An 18,340-nucleotide genomic window follows, 5' to 3' on the forward strand; every position below is an offset into this window, starting at 1 on the left:
CTCGCTTTAAATGGACAATTCTCGGTCCAGGGAAAAGTACTGAAGCAAACCTGGTGCTGGTCAGCAATGGCTGCCCTTCAGATTATAATCTAGGCTAGGCATAAATAATGCCCCTGACTCTGGTACAGGCAGGACTCCAACCATAACCAAAGAAAATATAACGGCAAGGCTAGCTTTGTAATCCCAAGATTAATGCTATGGGAATCAACAATCTACCTGCATTGGTTTTTTGCGGGAGGGATGATTTAAGGTAATAAAGCTGACTCTGACACACTGCCCCAGATAATGGCCCCAAGTTTCCACACGCGGCAAAACGGGCGCCCCTCCAAGCTGGGCGCCAGTTTTTTGCGCCGAAAATGGCGCCTGAAAAAAAACTTGCTATTCTCGAGCGCGTTGCAGCTCGATGTCAACTTGGCGTGGCGCCCAGGGGGCGGAGCCTACCACTCGCGCCGATTTTGTAAGTAGGAGGGGGCAGGCACCATTTAAATGAGTTTTTTCATGCCGGCAACCCTGCGCCTGCGCGTTGGAACGCACGCGCAGTGTGAAGGAAACATTGGCACTTGGCCATTTTTGTAGCTGTTCAATTTTTAATAAAACCACATTGCCCTTACATGATCAGCACTGAGGCGTCTTGCAGTAGTGAGAAGGCTGCAGGAAGCCTCAGAAGTTGAGGCAGCTGTTTCCCGACGGGCCCGACCGACGGCCCCCCCCCACCCCCCACCCCCCTGCTGCCGTCGGGAATGGCTGCCTCAACTGAGGCTTCCTGCAGCCTTCTCACTGCCTCCTCCCCCCCCCCCCCCCCCCCCCCCAGCTGTCAGGAACGGCTGCTGCCGTCGGTCGGACCCTCACTGCCTCCCCCCCCCCCCCCCCCCCCCCTTGCTGTCGGGAATGGCTGACTCAACTTGTGAGGCTTCCTGCAGCCTTCTCCTTGCCTGAAAGGCGTGCCTGAAGCACTTTCACACAGGTAGGAACATGGTTTATTTAATCTTTGCTTATAAATTTTTATTCAGGTTGGAATTATTTGTATAAGTATAACTAAGGATTTATTGTAGAATGTAATGACTTCCCTTCCCCCCCCCCCCCCCCCCCAGTTCCGGACGCCTAATTTGTAACCTGCGCCTGATTTTTTTAAAATGTGTAGACAAGGTTTTTTTTCAAGCCTACAAAAATCTTCACTTGCTCCATTCTAATTTAGTTTGGAGTACGTTTTCACTGTGGAAACTTTCAAATCAGGTGTCAGTGGCCGGACACTCCCCCTTTTGAAGAAAAATTCAGTTCCAAAGTGAAACTGTTCTACCTGACTAGAACTGCAGAAAACTTAAATGTGGAGAATTCCGATTTCTAAGATACTCCGTTCTCCACCAGTTGCTCCAAAAAAAAAAAATCAGGAGCAAATCATGTGGAAACTTGGGGCCAATATGCTGGGACAAGGCACTGTGTGACTGATTTGATTCTCTATCAAGAGCTATGTTTCCATCTGTAAATGGGCAGACTCTGTCTTCTGGGTAATGGAGACCTGAAGGTGATTGGCAACCCAAATCTTCTGAGTAGGAAAATGGCAATGATTTAGCATTAAGACCAAACTGCAAATACATGGCAGCTTTTAATGATAGTTGGTGAAAGCCTGGACCTTTGTACTGAGACGGACACCTGCCAGCTGGCACGTCAATGAGCAGGAACTCACAGCGTTGTGGCTAGCCCTCTGAATATGTTGCGACGCAATGGCTCGACAATACTATCCACAAATAGGGTGACACACACTCCTCGTATAGTAATTGTGATACTGGCATTGCCAGAATCACTTATTTTTCTGCTCGGCACTTATCAAGTGTCCATGTTACTGCAAATTTTCTTAGTGAGTGGGTTTCCTGTCTTTAATGGCCCTTCACCATTTGGATGTGGTTGTGTCTATGACACATGAGATGATCAATGTATTTATCTGATGGCAATGTTTTTTTAATAAAAGTTATCAAACTTCTGCTTGATGATAACTACTTATAGTAGTTGGGTGTTCATGCTCTAGGACTTCTTGCATGAATTATTCCTCCAGTTTCCTTATTTTTAAGATCTTTTTAGTTTAGAAAAGAATGACAGTCTCATGTTGACTGAGGAGATTTACTTTCTGATCTCTTGGAAGAGTCCACCAAATTCCAGTTCTGTAACAGCTTAAGTCTAACGTGCAGCTGGAAAACTCCACTTTCCTTCCAGAGCTTCTATTTTATAGGGACAGCATACCCTGTATTATGTAAAAGTCTTCCTTTTCCATGGGCAGATATTTTAGCTGGAAAATCCACCACACTTTACTGTATAATGACAAAGTGGGGAGAAAACTGTGTTGATGTTGGAATTAATTCATCCCCTATGTAACATTCCACTAACTTCCAAACCAAAGGAAGGAGTGTTTTTGAAGGGATGGAACAAGAATCCATCTCGAAGGATAGATATGTAGCTCTCCCTTTGAAAGAAAAACAAACCTCCTCACCTATAGAGTGCATTTAACTGAAGCTGCTCCTTTAAACTCCACATTTAGGTTGAGGGACTTCAGTTACCTGGAGAAGCTGGGTCCTTGGAGCAGAGACGGTTGAGAGGAGATTTGATCGAGGTGTTCAAAGTCATGAGGGGACTAGATAGAGAGAAACTGTTCCCATTGGCAGAAAGGTTGAGAACCAGAGGACACAGATTTAAGGTGATCGACAGAAGAATCAAAGGCGACTTGAGGGAAAACTCTTAAGCAGTGAATGGTTAGGATCTGGAATGCACTGCCTGAAAGGGTGGTGGAGGTAGATTCAATCGTGGCTTTCAAAAGGGAATTTGATAAGTACCTGAAGTGGGGGGAGAAACACTTGCAGGACTGTGGGGAAGGATGGGGGAGTGGGACTCACTGAAGTGCTCTTGTAGAGAGCCGGCACAAACTCAACAGGCCAAATGGCTGCCTCCTGTTGTAACCATTCTATGATTTCAAATGACATGGGACAATTTTAAAACCCAATGGTTGTTGGCTGTCTGACACTCAATCAGTTATAAACTCTCCAACCAAAGTTATGATCATATTGGACTGCTGAGTGGGCAAATTAACACTGTCTTTTCTTCAAATAGACCAAGGGTGCATCCAATGAAACTAAGACAAGGAGCACACTACTAGTGCCCTCTTCAAGATCAGGGTACCACTAAACACGCAAAAAAACGCGTGCACACGCTCCAAGTGCTTTCCCTGGAGAAGGGTAGCACTGATACATTTGGTCTATTTTAAACTGAAATCAGTATCATTCTATACTGTGACCCAATTGTCTGGCTTGATAAAACAGACAATATTCTGTGGTGCTCACTGGTCATGGAAGTTATCAAGCGAAATGGTGGACACCACGCGATCTCTCTCTGGTCACCCTGGCATGCACAAAGCCTCGAGTGGCAAGCAGTCAGTGACCCTCTGCACAAGCTATGCATTTTGAATCTGTGGACTGTGATTTTAGTCAGACCCATGAGGGTATCCTCATTCCTCTGCACACAGATGACTGAAGATGAATAGGGTTAGGCTTAAGTGCAGCCAGAAGTTCAGGAACAGCTCTTCAAATATTGGAAAAGCAGCAGCAACCTCTGGCAATGTGCATACATGTGAGAGGCTGTCTCATTTAAGTTGTAGAATAGAAAACGTGATCTGGGTATTTGTGAAATGGCCTAAAAAGAAAATCTTTCTGGTCATTAACCACACAGCCAACACACTCCACCCCAGTAGTCCTGGGATGGATCCCTGGATACAAGACTTTAAACTGGAGTGCTTACCTCTGCTGGCTGGCAAGATGTTACTCCAGGGCATGTATCAATAGAACACCAAGGCAAAGAAGTAGAGTGTGCATCAGCAGCCTGTACAGAAAGTGCCTCTACAGAATGGAATGATGGGCATTTCCAAGAGACTGGTCAAGTTCTGACGCAAAGGTTGCCAATGCAGTAAAAGCAGTAGACCTTTGAGCCCCTGACATTCTATTAGATCATGGCTGATCTGTACCTCCACTCCATCTACCTGCTCTTGTTTCATTATATATGCCTTGATGCCCTTGCCTAACAAAAACCTAGCAATCTTTTAAAAATGACTCCACCGAGGGGCCTCTCACTGATGAGCAGTGCCATCTGAATGGAGCTGAGATTTGACGGAATGGCTCCACACACTTGAGCTTCCTCAATGCACCCAACAGAGTCTGGGCAAAATGTGAATATCGATGCCTGGTTGGCTTTGGTTGCAAGCTGGACGACAGGGCACGCAGGCAGCGCATGCCTCTGATATTCACCTGGTTCCACCACCATTCAGCATAACCATGACTCTGGTTACTTTTGCAGGAAGGGCTGTTCTCTGCAGCAGCCGTGTGTCATTCAGGCCAGGCATGCAACCAGCGGTTGTGGAGGAGTGCTTCTGCTAAAATCGCTTCCACTTCAGTCAGGAGAGAGCCCCTTCTGGAAGCACCCAGGTTCCAGACCCTTTATGTCCCAGTTTTAAAATAAAACACAGCTGACGGTGATGGAAATATTCCCTGCAGTTTGTTGAAAAGCTGCCTGATATAATTCAGGCCTTGCATCTGACTGAAGAAAAGTGTTGCCAGCACATGCCACTTAGAAAGATCCTCAACTTGCAGGTATTTCTGCAGGGTCTGAAGATGGTAAGTCTATACCTGGGTGCTTGACCATCCTCCCAAGTGAGAGACTCCGAGCTCTGGCAGTGGCGCAATGCCTCCCTTTATCCCAGAAGGAATCCATGACTTTCCTCTGGATCGTAGTGAAAAATTCAGGAACGGCATCAAAGTGACCAACTGGTGCCAAAGCAGAGGCCACCAGTTGACTTATGACCAACACTCTACCCCTGGTAGGCAAGCACTCCTGAGCAGTCCTGCTTAGCATCCAGACAAGTGGTAATTTTTGTCTCCAGCTCAGTTGCCTGTCAAGCTTCCTCGGGCCTCTGGTAGACTCCCAGATAACGCAGGCAGGTGGTACTTCAGCTACCAAGAGCCCTGAACACTTATTCCAGTTGATCTTTGTGGAGGATGCAGCAGAATATACCTGACACTCCCACAACCTCCGCAAATCAGTGGGGTATTATAGTGGAGTATTTAAAATAAACACTCAACACCAGGTCTGGGTTCGAAGATTCAAGTCGCCTTTATTTTGCACTGGTGGGGAGCTTGCCTGCTGGTTGTCTGTAGCCAGGCCTCTCCAATGGTACAAAGTTCCAAGCAACCTTTTTATACACTTAATGATGCATGTCAGCCTTGTGCATGGCCCCCCTTACTCCCCCCCCCCCCCGTGCCGTTTAATTGGTCCAAAGCTTGCGTGCACAATTACTGCTTGACTAATTTCCTTTTGCATCACACAATCATTCGCCTATGTCTCGTACCAAATGGAGTTTTTCCAACATATTTCTTTTGACCCCTTGCCCTGTTTAACTGGGCCTCCTGTGGTTCAACAGTTTGGCTATTTGTAATTGTCCTCGGGTTACACAGCTTGTAAAGTTGACCACTACAAAAGCTTATTTTAGCTCATTTTAGTTCTGAGATCCATTCTTAACCCTTTAATTATAACAGAACTTGAAAGTCCCACTTCAGTCCCCATGTCCCCTGCTCCATTCTGTGATGATTAGCCATGTGGTTTGTGGGATTCGGGATGTGACCTACGTGTCAAAGTATTTTAGGGTACTCGGCTAACAACTCTCGCTGTTCCATAATTAAAGCTTTTGCTTTCCTTCTCCGTTGCCTCTTTCTGCATGCCATGCATAATCTAATTCCCCATCCAACAGCTAGCCCTAACTGTTTGACCACCAATATATGAGGGGCTATATGAATCCATGGATGGATATTCACATTCATTCCCCAATTCCATACATGTTCCCACCATTGCATGTCCTTCAGGGTTTCTTTATCGTCCTTTTGAATGCCGTATGGAATCTTCCAGTATGCCCTTTCTTAGTGTCTGTTTCCAGTTCCGTCAAATGACGGGGAATGTCTTGCCAACTTGGTATCTCCTATTCCATTTCATCATCCCATCTCGGGTTGTTTTAAAGTGATGTTCTCGATGCGTTTCTCTCTTTGTGGGAATAGATATCAATGGCCTAGTTTGATCACAGCTTTAGGTGTAAAATAGAAATTAGGTTGTGGGATTGCGCATTCAGCACCACCATACTCGTACTTAGTTTCTTTGGTGGATATTCAATATGTCCTGGGCTGCCACCTCAGCCTCTCCCTGACTAAGCGGACTCATCTCCAACATGTAATTAACTGCCTGAGTGAACCCGCATGCTATAAGTTGCTCTCCTTCCATGGGGTGTGTGCACACTACCATATCCAAATATCAAGTGCAATTATCAGTATGCACCCCTTGAAATGTGCCAGAGAGTTTTACTGCATAAGGGGGCATATCGTGGAACTGAACCCGGGATTGGCCTTGTATTTCGCCTATGTTCTGTACTGCCCAGAGGTTCGGCATCCATACCCTCTATCTGGGGTAGCTAGAACCATACCTATCAATTTCAATTCTCTAGTAATACGATTACTTGGACAAGAACACGTGTGTTGTCTTACGAACAACAGAGGATAATACTGTCCTTAGTCCATTTGGACAACTGCTCATTACTTAACCAATCGTGTATTTTTCCCTGTTTCATCTGGTTTACATTGTATCAGATGTTCCCTACTAACCATGTGCCGTACATTGCACATACAAGTTCTTTGTGTTTCTTGGGTTAGATCATTTAGTCACACACTTGTCATTGATAGTTTGGGCCTGAGACTCTCCTGATTTCCTCGACTTGCAGCATTTGTCTGGTGAACATCAATGAATGTTAACTTCAGTCCCATAGCCTGCAGTCTTTTCAGTTTAAATTCTCCAGTTTAAAAAATCTTTTACACTCAAAATAAAACATTCAGAAAAACAACTTTGCACACAATAGCATTTCATCCTTTTCTCCCCAGTTACACATTGGTTAGAATTTTTAAAAAACCATACCAATTATTGATGTGAAATGCCTTATGTCTAGAACTAAAGGCAATCCACATAATTTACACTAACCAGAATTTTATCATGGCCATAATAAAAGTTTGATTTTTAATAGGTTAAGTAACCTCTGGAATTCCAATCTTAAGCTTCCAAATGTCACTTGGAAAAGGGGAGGAGCCACACAGGAATATGTCTTCCCAAAAGCTTTAAACGCCAAAGAAAAGCACCAGAACAGAAGAAACATCATAGTCTCTCTTTCTTCTGATTCCCTGTACGCTCCAAGTGCACCTCAAATTACCTTTTTTAAATGTGGTGAGTGTTTCTGCCTCTACCACCTTTTCAGGCAGAGAGTTCCAGACCCCCACCACCCCCTGGATGAAGAGATCTCTAAACCTCCCCCCAATTACTTTAAACCTATGTACCCTATAGGTTTTTAGCACTTTTCGCTGCTATATGCCTCCAATTTCATGGTTTGAATTCCCATTAAACATCCTTTTTTCCCCCCTTATTTCTTGCAGCACAAAGGGGCCCCTCCATATTCCACACATCTCTCTTGTCCGTGTTTGTTGCAGTTATAACAGCCTTTGGATTTTCCTACCACCCCCACTGTTTCTAATTAATGGAGGCTGCTGGAAGTTGTTCCTTTTCGTGTGTCCTGATGGGTGCTGTCATCATCGCGCCTACTATCAGTTTATTTTGTCGCTTTCTCAGTCAATAGTCTAGTCCGTCTGCTTAATTCATAATACGCGTGTGACTAAAACGAGGGCTTTCGCCTTTTATTTATTTTCTGACTCCCATTTTTTTTGTTCAGTGGGTGGGTCATCTGATTTCCAATTTTGTTTAATCATTATTTCGATTAGTTTTCAATTTTTGTCTGCTAGGTACCGTGTCAGAGACCCTCTGGTCCCCACTCGAGTTTCTAACTTCCCATGGCTATTGGTTATCACCGTCCCTTACTTACTCGTCCTGAGTGAGACCGATACTTGCAACCTATTTGTTGTCGGCAGTATGTCCCTTACTTATGAGTGAGACTAATACTTGCAACCTATTGGTTGTCAGTGTGATTGTAGCTTGCAACCTACACCAATTATCAATCGCACCGTTACACTTCTATATAACCGCTTGTAATTGGGATCATCCGCTGACTACTTGAAGTCTTGGCCAGACCTACAGATTCGGATCTCTCAGGCAGCTGACACCAGACAGATTTCTACCCTTGTCCTAACTGTGCGTGGTAATTAAAACTTACTCATGCCTTTGACATGGCTTCCATCTGCCGGTGTCCACCATCCACTTGAGACCTTGCTGACTATACCAATTATAGTGGAGCATTTAAAATAAACACTCAACACTAGGTCTGGGTTTGAAGATTCGAGTAGTCTTTATTTTGCACTGATGTAGAGCTTGCCTGCTGGTTCTCTGTAGCCTCTCCAATGATGCAAAGTTCCAAGCTACCTTTTATACAGTTAATGATGCACATCAGCCTCGTGCACAATCCCCCTATGCCGTTTAATTGGCCCAAAGCCCACGTGCACAATTGTTGCTTGACTAATTTCCTTTTGCATCACACAATCATTCGCCTATGTCTCGTACCAAATGGAGTTTTTCCAACATGTCACTTTTGACCCCTTGCCCTGTTTAACTGCCTCTCTGGGCCTCCTGTGGTTCAATAGTTTGGCTATTTGTAATTGTCCTCAGGTTGCACAGCTTGTAAAGTTGACCACTACAAAAGCCTACTTCAGCTCGTTTTAGTTCTGAGATCCATTCTTAACCCTTTAATTATAGCAGAACTCGAAAGCCCCACTTCAGATATTCCAGCACAAAACACGTCATCGCCATAATCTGAAAGGATGATCTTCACGCCTGGCTTACACAGAACCAGTCCCAACAATCTCAAATAAGGGGTGCAGGAAAGGGGCTATGCAGATTAGAATATAATTGGACATCCCTGACAATTCTCTCCCAAAGTAAAGATCCATTAACTTTAATCAGAAAATCCACAGAAGTCTGATCCAAGCAGCAAAATGCATTCTAAAACCAAAACCCAGCAGATTTCCAAACCAATATCTGTGATCCACCCTGTCAAACACTTACACCTGATCTCTGGATGGAACGTGCTCAACAGGGAGACTGGGCCAGTATTTCGAGATGAGAATTCCCCTTCGGCAGCAGGATGATGACTGCATTGTGCCAAGAGAGAATCATCTCCCCGGTTGCTAATGCCTCTCCCAAGACCTGTGCATAGTCGTCCATGGTCAGTCCCGGAGCTTTATTCCGGGTCAATTGTTGGAGGGTGTTGGACAGCACTGCAAAGGTTAGTGAAATCTTGAGTTGCTCAGCATGAATTTCGGCAGGACCTCCCACAAAACTCTGAGGGTGTCCTTTGCTGGGCAGCTCCTGAGAAAGGTGCATCATAACAGTCACTGGCCCTGCTGTTGCACCCCTGTGGATCTATGACAAGGGATTCATTGTCAGGCAACAGCCTAGTGAACGTGGTGCCTTTTCTCTGCGAGTAGAAGGGAGAACCACATCTCCAGGTCTGTGACCCGAGACCGTACCTCCGCACCCGATCAGTTGCAGATCCTTCAGCGCAGCTCGCCTTTCTTTTCTTTGTCAAATCTTCAGTGGTGAAATTGCAATGCGACTCTAGTCCAAGCACCTGATCTGAGTCCCGCCTCTTTATTGACCCTTTTGCATTCTCCTGCCTGAAGACATGGAATGGAGGGAAAACCTCCCAAAAGGTCTTTAATAGAGGGTATATCTGCAAGCGCACATGGCTCGGCAAAGTGAGCTGCACTGAGTGAGGACTAAAACAAAAAAATTAAGTGAGTGGGCATTGGGTGCAGAGGGGGGATTGAGGTACTAAGTAATTTAACCAAGGGACAAAAGCAAAAGAAAAAAAAGAGGGGAAATTCAAGAATTTAAATTGAACGGGTTTTATCTTTTTTTTAAAAAAAAATATATATATAACCTTCAAACTTTAAAGTTGCACAAGATTAAATACCTTGTGGGTTGCAGAAGTTGAGATGTTTTCCTTCCACTCGTGTTTCTTGAGAGTTTCATCTGCAACAACTGCAAGCTGGATGATGCATTCGCGACTGAAGTGGTCAACCTTAGTGTACAACTGTGCATGCATCAACATAATAGGGAGAGCAAAGATTTTATAGATGAGATATTGGAGAAGGCCGCACTGCGGTTGAAGTAGGAGAGGAGGCCCAGGTACCTAGATGAAGAGAGGATCTCTGTTAGAAAGGGGGTGAGAAGTCCTAATCAAGTTATCCCTGGTGTTTAACAGGTTCCCTCCTCTGGAGAGAGATGATGTGGAGACTCGAGAGATTGTTGAGGATGTGCCATGCATTGGGGCAATCCAGCAGCCTATCGGGGAAAAGGGGAGCAGACAAGATGTGGTATTGGGGGATTCGATCATTTGGTTTAGAGAATTCTTTGCAAATCAGCCTCAGAAAAACAAATGGTGTTGCCTCACGGGTACATGGTCAAGGATCTGATGTCCCGGGTTGACAATGCGAGAGGGATTAGGTGATGAACTAATTGGTCTTGTTCTACCAGAGTTATTTGTTGCCACACGGACGAACAGAGGTCCTTCATGCTAAATTTAGGGCATAAGGAGGGAAACTTGAGGGAAGAACCTCAAGTAGATATTTTCCCCATGCTAGTGAAGAGACAGAGGGGAAATAGATACCAACATGTGGATACAGCTTTGCTGCAAGGAATCAGGATTTTGGTTCCTCAAACAGACTGGATAAGCTCCACCTAAACAAAAGGGGCCTTGTTGGCAGGCAGGATAGGTAGAATGGGTGTGGGGTGGTTGCAGTCGATGTAAGCCTTAAGGTGTACCAGTGAAAACACAAATCAAAGTTTAATATGTCTAATTACAGTAATGGGATATAAATAAAGTAAATCTGTTACATCAAGTAAATGAGACAGGTAAGCGGCATTGGAGCTGTACTTGCATTACTTCAAGAAGTCTGACAAATAAGATATGTGATCTGGAAGGTCTTGCAGGGGTTGATAGATTGGATACCATTAGTGTCACAGAGACCTGGGAATAAATGGGAAACGTATCTGGATGGATATAAATTGTTTAGAAGAGATTTTGTATTGGGAGAAAAGGAGTGGTGTGGCTGTATATATAAACTGGTATTGAGGCACAAGTGAGGATATAAAAAAGGAAAGGGCAGACGCACTTTGGGTAGAATTAATAGATGGTAATAAAGGTGAATTATTACTGGGTGTATATTATAGACCCCCAGGCCAGAGTGAAAGCCTTGATATGGAAATGTGGGATGAGATAAGGATGGTGACGAGTAAGGGACTATAGCAGTTGGAGATTTCAACATGCCACAAATTGACTGGGACAATACTGCCTCTACTGGTAAGACGAAGGGGCTTCTAGATTTAACGGAAGACAGTTTTATGACTCTGTAAAAGAAGCCAACAAGGGAAGAAACTAGCCTGGTTTTGATTGATCGTCCCCAATTCTCACTCAAAGATCCAACACAAAGGTGAGTGAGGCTTTAAGTATCAGGGACCATCATGTCACATTTGACAGAAGAATTGGGGAGATTACTGAAACCCAAACAAAGTTGACCAATTTGAGAAGTGCTTGAGAAGTCTTGTTAAAGTGGGCCTGGAAAGTTTGACACTGGCTAGGAGAGTAGAGGGACTGTGGAGCTCCTGCAGAGAGATGATTCTGAATTCAGTGGACCAATGTGTATCCATGCAAAGCAAAGGTACCAGGCTTAATGGCTCTCCTGCTTGGTTGAATAGGACTACCAAGCAAATCATAAAGAACGGGAAAAAAGCATTTAAGGCCATGACAAAAATGGCACAGAATTAAGACTGATTGAATGAATACCAAAAGGCATGCTTGGAGGGTAAAAAGCACATCAAAATGGCAAAGAAAATTTTTGTATTGAATATGGTTTAAAAAAAAAGTGAGACTTTCTTTTGTTACATTGAACAAAAGAAAAATGAAGGATGGAATGGGGCCACAAAGTGGGAGCGGCTGAGAGCAGGACAATTGATGCTACATAGGCTGTAAAAGTACTAAATTGTTTTGCCTCCGTTTTTACCAAGGAGGAGACAGGTAACTTTTGATCTGGAAAAGGAACTAGAGGGTGTTGCAGAGGAAAGTTGTGACACTATTCCTATTACTACCAGTATGGCTTTCGAACAGCTGTGCAAACGCAAGGTAAATAAATCTTGCGAGCTGGATAAGGTCCATTCGCATGTCCTTAAGGAAATTGCAGGAACTCTGGTACAAATCTTCCAGAAATTACTTAATACCAGAGAGGTTCCTGGGGACTGGATAAAGGTAGTGAATGACCCAGGAAACTACAGACCAGTGAGTTTGATATCCATTGTGGGTAAAGTTATGGAAACCCTTACTAAAGATAAGATTGTGGAGCATCGGGATAGAAATAAAATCATAAAAGATGGCCAATTGCAGGTTTGTGAAGGGGAGAACTTGTCAATGTAATTTTATTTTGAGGTTGTAACTAAGGAGCTGAATAGGGTTAAGCAGTAGATGTGGTGTACTGGATTTCTGTAAGTCCTTTATTACAATTCCTCTGGAAAGGCTGGTACTGAAAATGAAGAAAGTTGGAGTAAGTGAGAATACTTTAATTGTATATGAACAGGTTCACCCATGGAACCTAGAAGGTGATGGTACAGGGATTGTCACCAGCCTGGGAAAATGGTATCAGTGGAGTCCCACAGGGAGCTCTGTTTTTGCAGCTCTTTTGTTTAATATCTTTATAGATGTCTGGCGCTAGGAATCACAAGTGGTGGCTAAATTTGCAAATTATACAAAACTAATGAAGGTGGTAGACTGCAAAGTTGAAAAGGATAAGCTACAGGAGGAATTGAAAATACTTGTGACTTGGACAGTTGAAATTCACATGTAGAGCTGCAAAGTGCTTCACACAGGGACAAAGCATATTGAGAGGCCATTACTTAAGTGGAAAGAAAATGCTGTGCATGGAAAATACAAGAGATCTGGGGGTCCTGATTGACAATAAATTGAAGCTATCGCAACAATGCTCAGTGGCAGTGAGTAAAGCAAATCAGATCTTGATGCATTAAAAGGTCACTATTGAATAGTGAGATAATCCTGCCACTTTATAACTCATTGATGCGACCGCACTTCGAAGACTGTGTATGTCATGGATCTTATATGGCCACTGTTGGTACTATATCAAGGTGTGCCACCAGAGGGCACAGCAATGGGAGACTTGTAGATTACCTGTACAGGTGTGCCTGGCCTAATATAAAAGGCAGGCCACCAGGTGTGATCCTCCCTCTGGAGTTAACTAATAAAAGACTAAGGTTACTACAGTTCAAGTACAACACACTGCCTCGTGGAGTCATTGTTCATAGAAACATAGAAAATAGATGCAGGAGTAGGTCATTCGAGCCTGCACCACCATTCAGTGAGTTCATGACTGAACATACAACTTCAGTACCCCATTCCTGCTTTCTCGCCATACCCCTTGATTCCCCTAGTAGTAAGTACTACATCTAACTCCTTTTTGAATATATTTAGTGAATTGGCCTCAACAACTTTCTGTGGTAGAGAATTCCACAGGTTCACCACTCTCTGGGTGAAGAAGTTTCTCCTCATCTCGGTCCTAAATGGCTTACCCCTTATCCTTAGACTGTGACCCCTGGTTCTGGACTTCCCCAACATTGGGAACATTCTTCCTGCATCTAACCTGTCTAAACCCATCAGGATTTTAAATGTTTCCATGAGATCCCCTCAGAGGTTCGAGCATCTAAGGACACAATAACAGGCGACGAAAATGGCTACCTTTGGTACGTTGCAGCAGTTCACCAATGATGATTGGGACGCCTTTGTGGAGAGGCTAGAACACTTTTTACAGTAGACGACCTGGCAGGAGACGAACTGGCTGATAAGCGGCATGCTATCCTACTGACCAGTTGCGGGCCCAACGTCTATGGCCTCGTCAGGGACTTGCTGGCACCAGCGAAGACAACGACTAAGTCGTACAAGGAGATGGTAACCCTGATCCAGGAGCAAGGAGAGCATCCTCACAGCCAGACACTGCTTCTATACCCACCGACGGCCCGAAGGCCAGGAAATCACAAAGCACGCTGCAGACTTCAGGAGGCTGGTGGCACCGTGCAAATTTGGCACCCACCTCAACGAAGCGCTGCGGGACATTTTTGTCATTGGCATTGGCCAGGAGGGCCTTCTTCACAAGCTAATGTCAGCGGATACCACAGTCACACTGCAGAAGGCCATCTCGGTGAGCCAGGCATTCATTACCTCAACCTGTGGCTCTAGGCAGATGTCTCACCCTCAGGACTCCAAGCCGGCAGGTACTGTGCACAGAGTGGCGCCGTTCAGGAGCTGGACTGTAGAGCGCACATCCTCTTGGGAGAGAGAACAGGCCCCCGAGTCTGCCAAGGGGGGCTAATTGAGTAGCACCATGCTGGCGTTGCAGAGGGAATCACAGGGCTCACCAGTGCCATTTTAAAGACTATGATTGCAAAGGCTGCGGCACAAAGGCCCACCTCCAGCGAATGTGTAAGAGAAATAGAACTCACTGTCGATGAGGAGTCTGCAGATGGCTATGAATCCAGCATGGATTTCGAATCATTTAGACAGAGGCAGCTCAGTCCCACGGGGAGATACATAGCATGTTTATCTGCACCACCGAGTGCTCCCCCCTGAAGATGGAAGTCGTGATAGAGGGGTGAGCCAATCTTCATGGAAGTGAACACGGGGGTGAGCCAGTCAATGATGAATCAAGGAGCCTTTGAGAGGCTATTGGACAATCAAGCTGAACGACCTGAGTTGGCCCCGGTTCAGGCAAAACTGCACACCTACACCAATGAAATCATTTCAGTCATTGGTAGTGTGAATGTAAAGGTACTCCATGATGGCGCGGTGCATAAGTTACCTCTGTGAATTGTTGCAGGTGATGGACCAACGCGGCTCGGCAGAAGGTGGATGGAGAAGATGCAGTGGAAGTGGGAAGATTTCACCCTTCTCGCGATCGGAAACCCTCTGCACTCAGAGACAAAGCAACCCCTCACCCTGAGGGTGACCCGGCACCGCTGAGCTGACCAGCACGGCACCCGAGACACAGACCGCTCAGCACGACTGGTTGGAGATGATCCAGCTGAGAGGACCTAAACGCACCTTCCAGGCTCCAGTGGCAGGACTCTGGAGGGAGAAAAATGGATCCAGCAGCGACTTCCCAACTGCGGAGGCAGACCCGGGGAGAAGAGGATCACTGCAGTCGACATCGTGGACGAAGAAAAGATGGTGCCCGAACCACGAGGTGATGCACTGCAGATAAAGATGGCCACGACCAGACCATGAGGTGCAACACTGATGGAGCAACACGTGGCACCAAACGGAGAAGCGGATTGGGGTAAATCAAGCAAGGCTCTTAAAGGAGGCCGGCAACCCACTACAATTAAAGGGACAGTTCCACACAATTAAGCAATGCAACAAGAATTATAAGTTAGAGAGTAAAGGTGTAACTGACCATGTAAGATATGTAACTGATGATCGAAGGCGTATACATGCAATCAATGAGGAAAAGTCACACGATTATGTACAATGTGTAATTGATGATTTGAACTGTGCATATGTAAAGTCGTGCGATCGTGATCGTACCCCTAGAGTGTCCATCATAAGCAAAGAAAAGCTGTGCGATGCAGGATTCCCACTGCACGCAGCCAATGCAGCGGGTAGACACCTATCGGGTGCACACAGGTCCAATGATGTAGCCTGCGTTCCGGGGACCAGAGTCCGGCACCACGAAGTGTGGCCACAAGCAGCCAACATACATGAGCTGCGAGGCAAATGACCTCAGCAGGGCAAAGGCACCGGTAGTGATACGATGCCCTGGGTCGGCTCCATGTCTCGGGCAACCGATGGCATCAACATCTATGAGCCTGAAGGAGCAGACTGCCCCAAGGCCACACCCCTAGATGTAGGGTCACCCGCCAATGTTTCCCCAGAGGAAACCAGCACCAGCCAGGATTACGAACCAAGCGACGCCCTTGCCAGCGAGTCAGCAGTTCCCTGTGCACCGGTAGACAACAGCTCCTCGGGGAGTAGCTGGGACTCCGGGCGTAAAGAAAGGACAAGGGGGTTCACAGACATCCGTGAACCTGCCTGCCGCTAGGGACCATGGCAACAGCCCCGAGAGCAGGCTATGCGAGCCAACCGGCTTCCCACTGCCACCACCAAGCACTGAACCGCCACCAGACGGCAGGGACACTACCCAGCAGCTCTGGCACTAGCCGTCCTTACGCACCGGTCACTGCCTCGACAAGGCATCTAACGCTCTTGTCACAGCACAACCACAAAACAAAATGCAAAACCCACTCACCCGAACTTGTAGGTACATGAATTCCAGGAGCCCCCGCCACACCAACATGGGAAGGGGGGAGAATGAAACAAACACACACACACACAAACACCAGCCACCAGCACGCCACTGCACCAACGACCCACCCAAGGTTGAGCCGGCCTGCTAGAGGTCTAATAGACAGAATCCATATAGAGCTAAGCCCAGAGCATAGTTAATGCTGAGGCGATTTGCACTGAGGGTTCAGGCGGGAGTGATGTCATATATCTTATAGTACCAACAGTGGCTATGCATAAGGTGTGCCACCAGAGGGCACAGCAGTAGGAGACGCGTAGGTTACCTGTACAGGTGTGCCTGGCCTAGTATAAAAGGCAGGCCACCAAGTGTGATCCTCCCTCTGGAGTTAACAAAGGACTAAGGTCACTACAGTTCAAGTACAATACACTGCCTCATGGAGTCATTGTTAGAGCATCTAAGGACACAGTAGTGTACAGTTTTGGTCGCCACAGTATAAAAAAGATATTGCATTGCCTCAGAGCTAAAGTCAGACAGCATCTTGGTAAATCACCTTCTCCAAGACCTTGACATCCTTCTTAAAGTAAAGTGCTCAAAACTAGATGTAATGTTTTAAAACTGGCCCAACCAGTGATTTTGTATAGGTTAGCATTGCTTCTTTGCTTTTGTATTCAATGCATTGAGATTCATTAAAGGTAATTGGAAAATAGCACTGTTTGTTCTTCAGGTCTCCAGGACAGAGCAGTTCGTTTGATCAGTGCCCCCTGTCGGTGAACTTGATTATCCACCCCTCCATGGGCACACTGTTTACAGGGTTGCACTGCAGCAACTCACCCAAGGTTACCATGACAGCACCTCTCTCCTCTGATCAACTAAGATGGGCAAGAAAAGCAATATTGTGGCAACATCGACACTATCCTGCCTTGGACATATATCGCCGTTGTTCCTTCATCGTCGTTGGCTCCGTATCCTGGAATTCTGGGAGCATCATTGTCACAAGGACTGCAGTGGTTCATGGAGAAGACCCACCCCAACCTTGGGCCAACTAGGGGTGGACAATAAATGTGGCCTTGTAGGCATCACCCATCTCCTAAGAACAAATTACAATTTCCCTACAGAGCATTCGTGACTACATTTCAAAAGTACTTCAATGACCATAAAATGCTTTAATATCAGAAATAGGAGCAGGCCATTTGGCCCCTTGAGCCTACTCCACCATTCAATAAGATAATGGCTGATCTGATCCTGACCTCAACTCCACTTCCCTGCCGGCTCCCCATAAAGCTTTCTTCCTTTATTGCTTAAAAATCTGTCTATCTTTGCCTTAAATATATTCAATGACCCGGCCTCCACACATTTACAACCCTCAGAGAGAAGAAATTCCTCCTTATCTCAGTTTTAAATGGGCAGTCCCTTATTCTGAGACTATGCTGCCTAATTTTAGTTTCCCCTATGAGTGGAAATATCTTCTCTGCATCCACCTTGTCGAGCCCCCTCATTGGGCTCAATTTTCCCCAAAGCATTTTTTTGGCGTACTTGAAGAGTTGCGACCGATTTTTTTTTTTTTTGGGGTGGCTTAAGTAGGCCAAAAATAAAATGCTCTAAGTTTCCCCGTTGGATTTCTTCATTTTGGCGTGGCCTGGCCTAACCCGACCCTTAGTTTTGGGGGTGGAGTGTTGATGTGTGCCAAAAAGATCAGGCTGCCATGGTAACCAGGGACACGACGCGAGGCTGCAAAGTGAAGCAAACAGCCAGTTCCCAATACATTAAAATAATTGAAAAACACAACTTGACTCCAACCCTGCCCAAAGGACTTGCCGGTCCAGTGTGTGTGTGCGTGTGCGCTTTTATACTCTATTCCCCTTGCAATAAAGGCCAACATTCCATTTGCCTTCCTGATTACTTGCTGCACCTGCATACTAACTTTTTGTGTTTCATGCACAAGGGCCCCCAGGTCCCTCTGTACTGTAGCACTTTGC

General features: G+C 45.7%; 1 protein-coding gene across 3 annotated transcripts in view; it reads left to right on the forward strand.

Moving 5' to 3' along the window:
• LOC139232556 (tubulin beta-4B chain-like) overlaps positions 1–18,340 on the forward strand; it is a 106,064-nt gene that overhangs the window by 37,656 nt on the left and 50,068 nt on the right. The window contains exon 2 of one of the 3 annotated variants that reach the window (XM_070862974.1): positions 2,531–2,686. The exons of the other annotated variants lie outside the window; for them this stretch is intronic. Coding sequence (XP_070719075.1) covers positions 2,531–2,686 — 156 coding nt within the window. The remainder of the gene's footprint in view (positions 1–2,530; positions 2,687–18,340) is intronic. 3 annotated transcript variants of the gene reach the window in all.

This window comes from Pristiophorus japonicus, chromosome 20 (assembly GCF_044704955.1).
Source record: "Pristiophorus japonicus isolate sPriJap1 chromosome 20, sPriJap1.hap1, whole genome shotgun sequence".
Taxonomy (NCBI): domain Eukaryota; kingdom Metazoa; phylum Chordata; class Chondrichthyes; family Pristiophoridae; genus Pristiophorus; species Pristiophorus japonicus.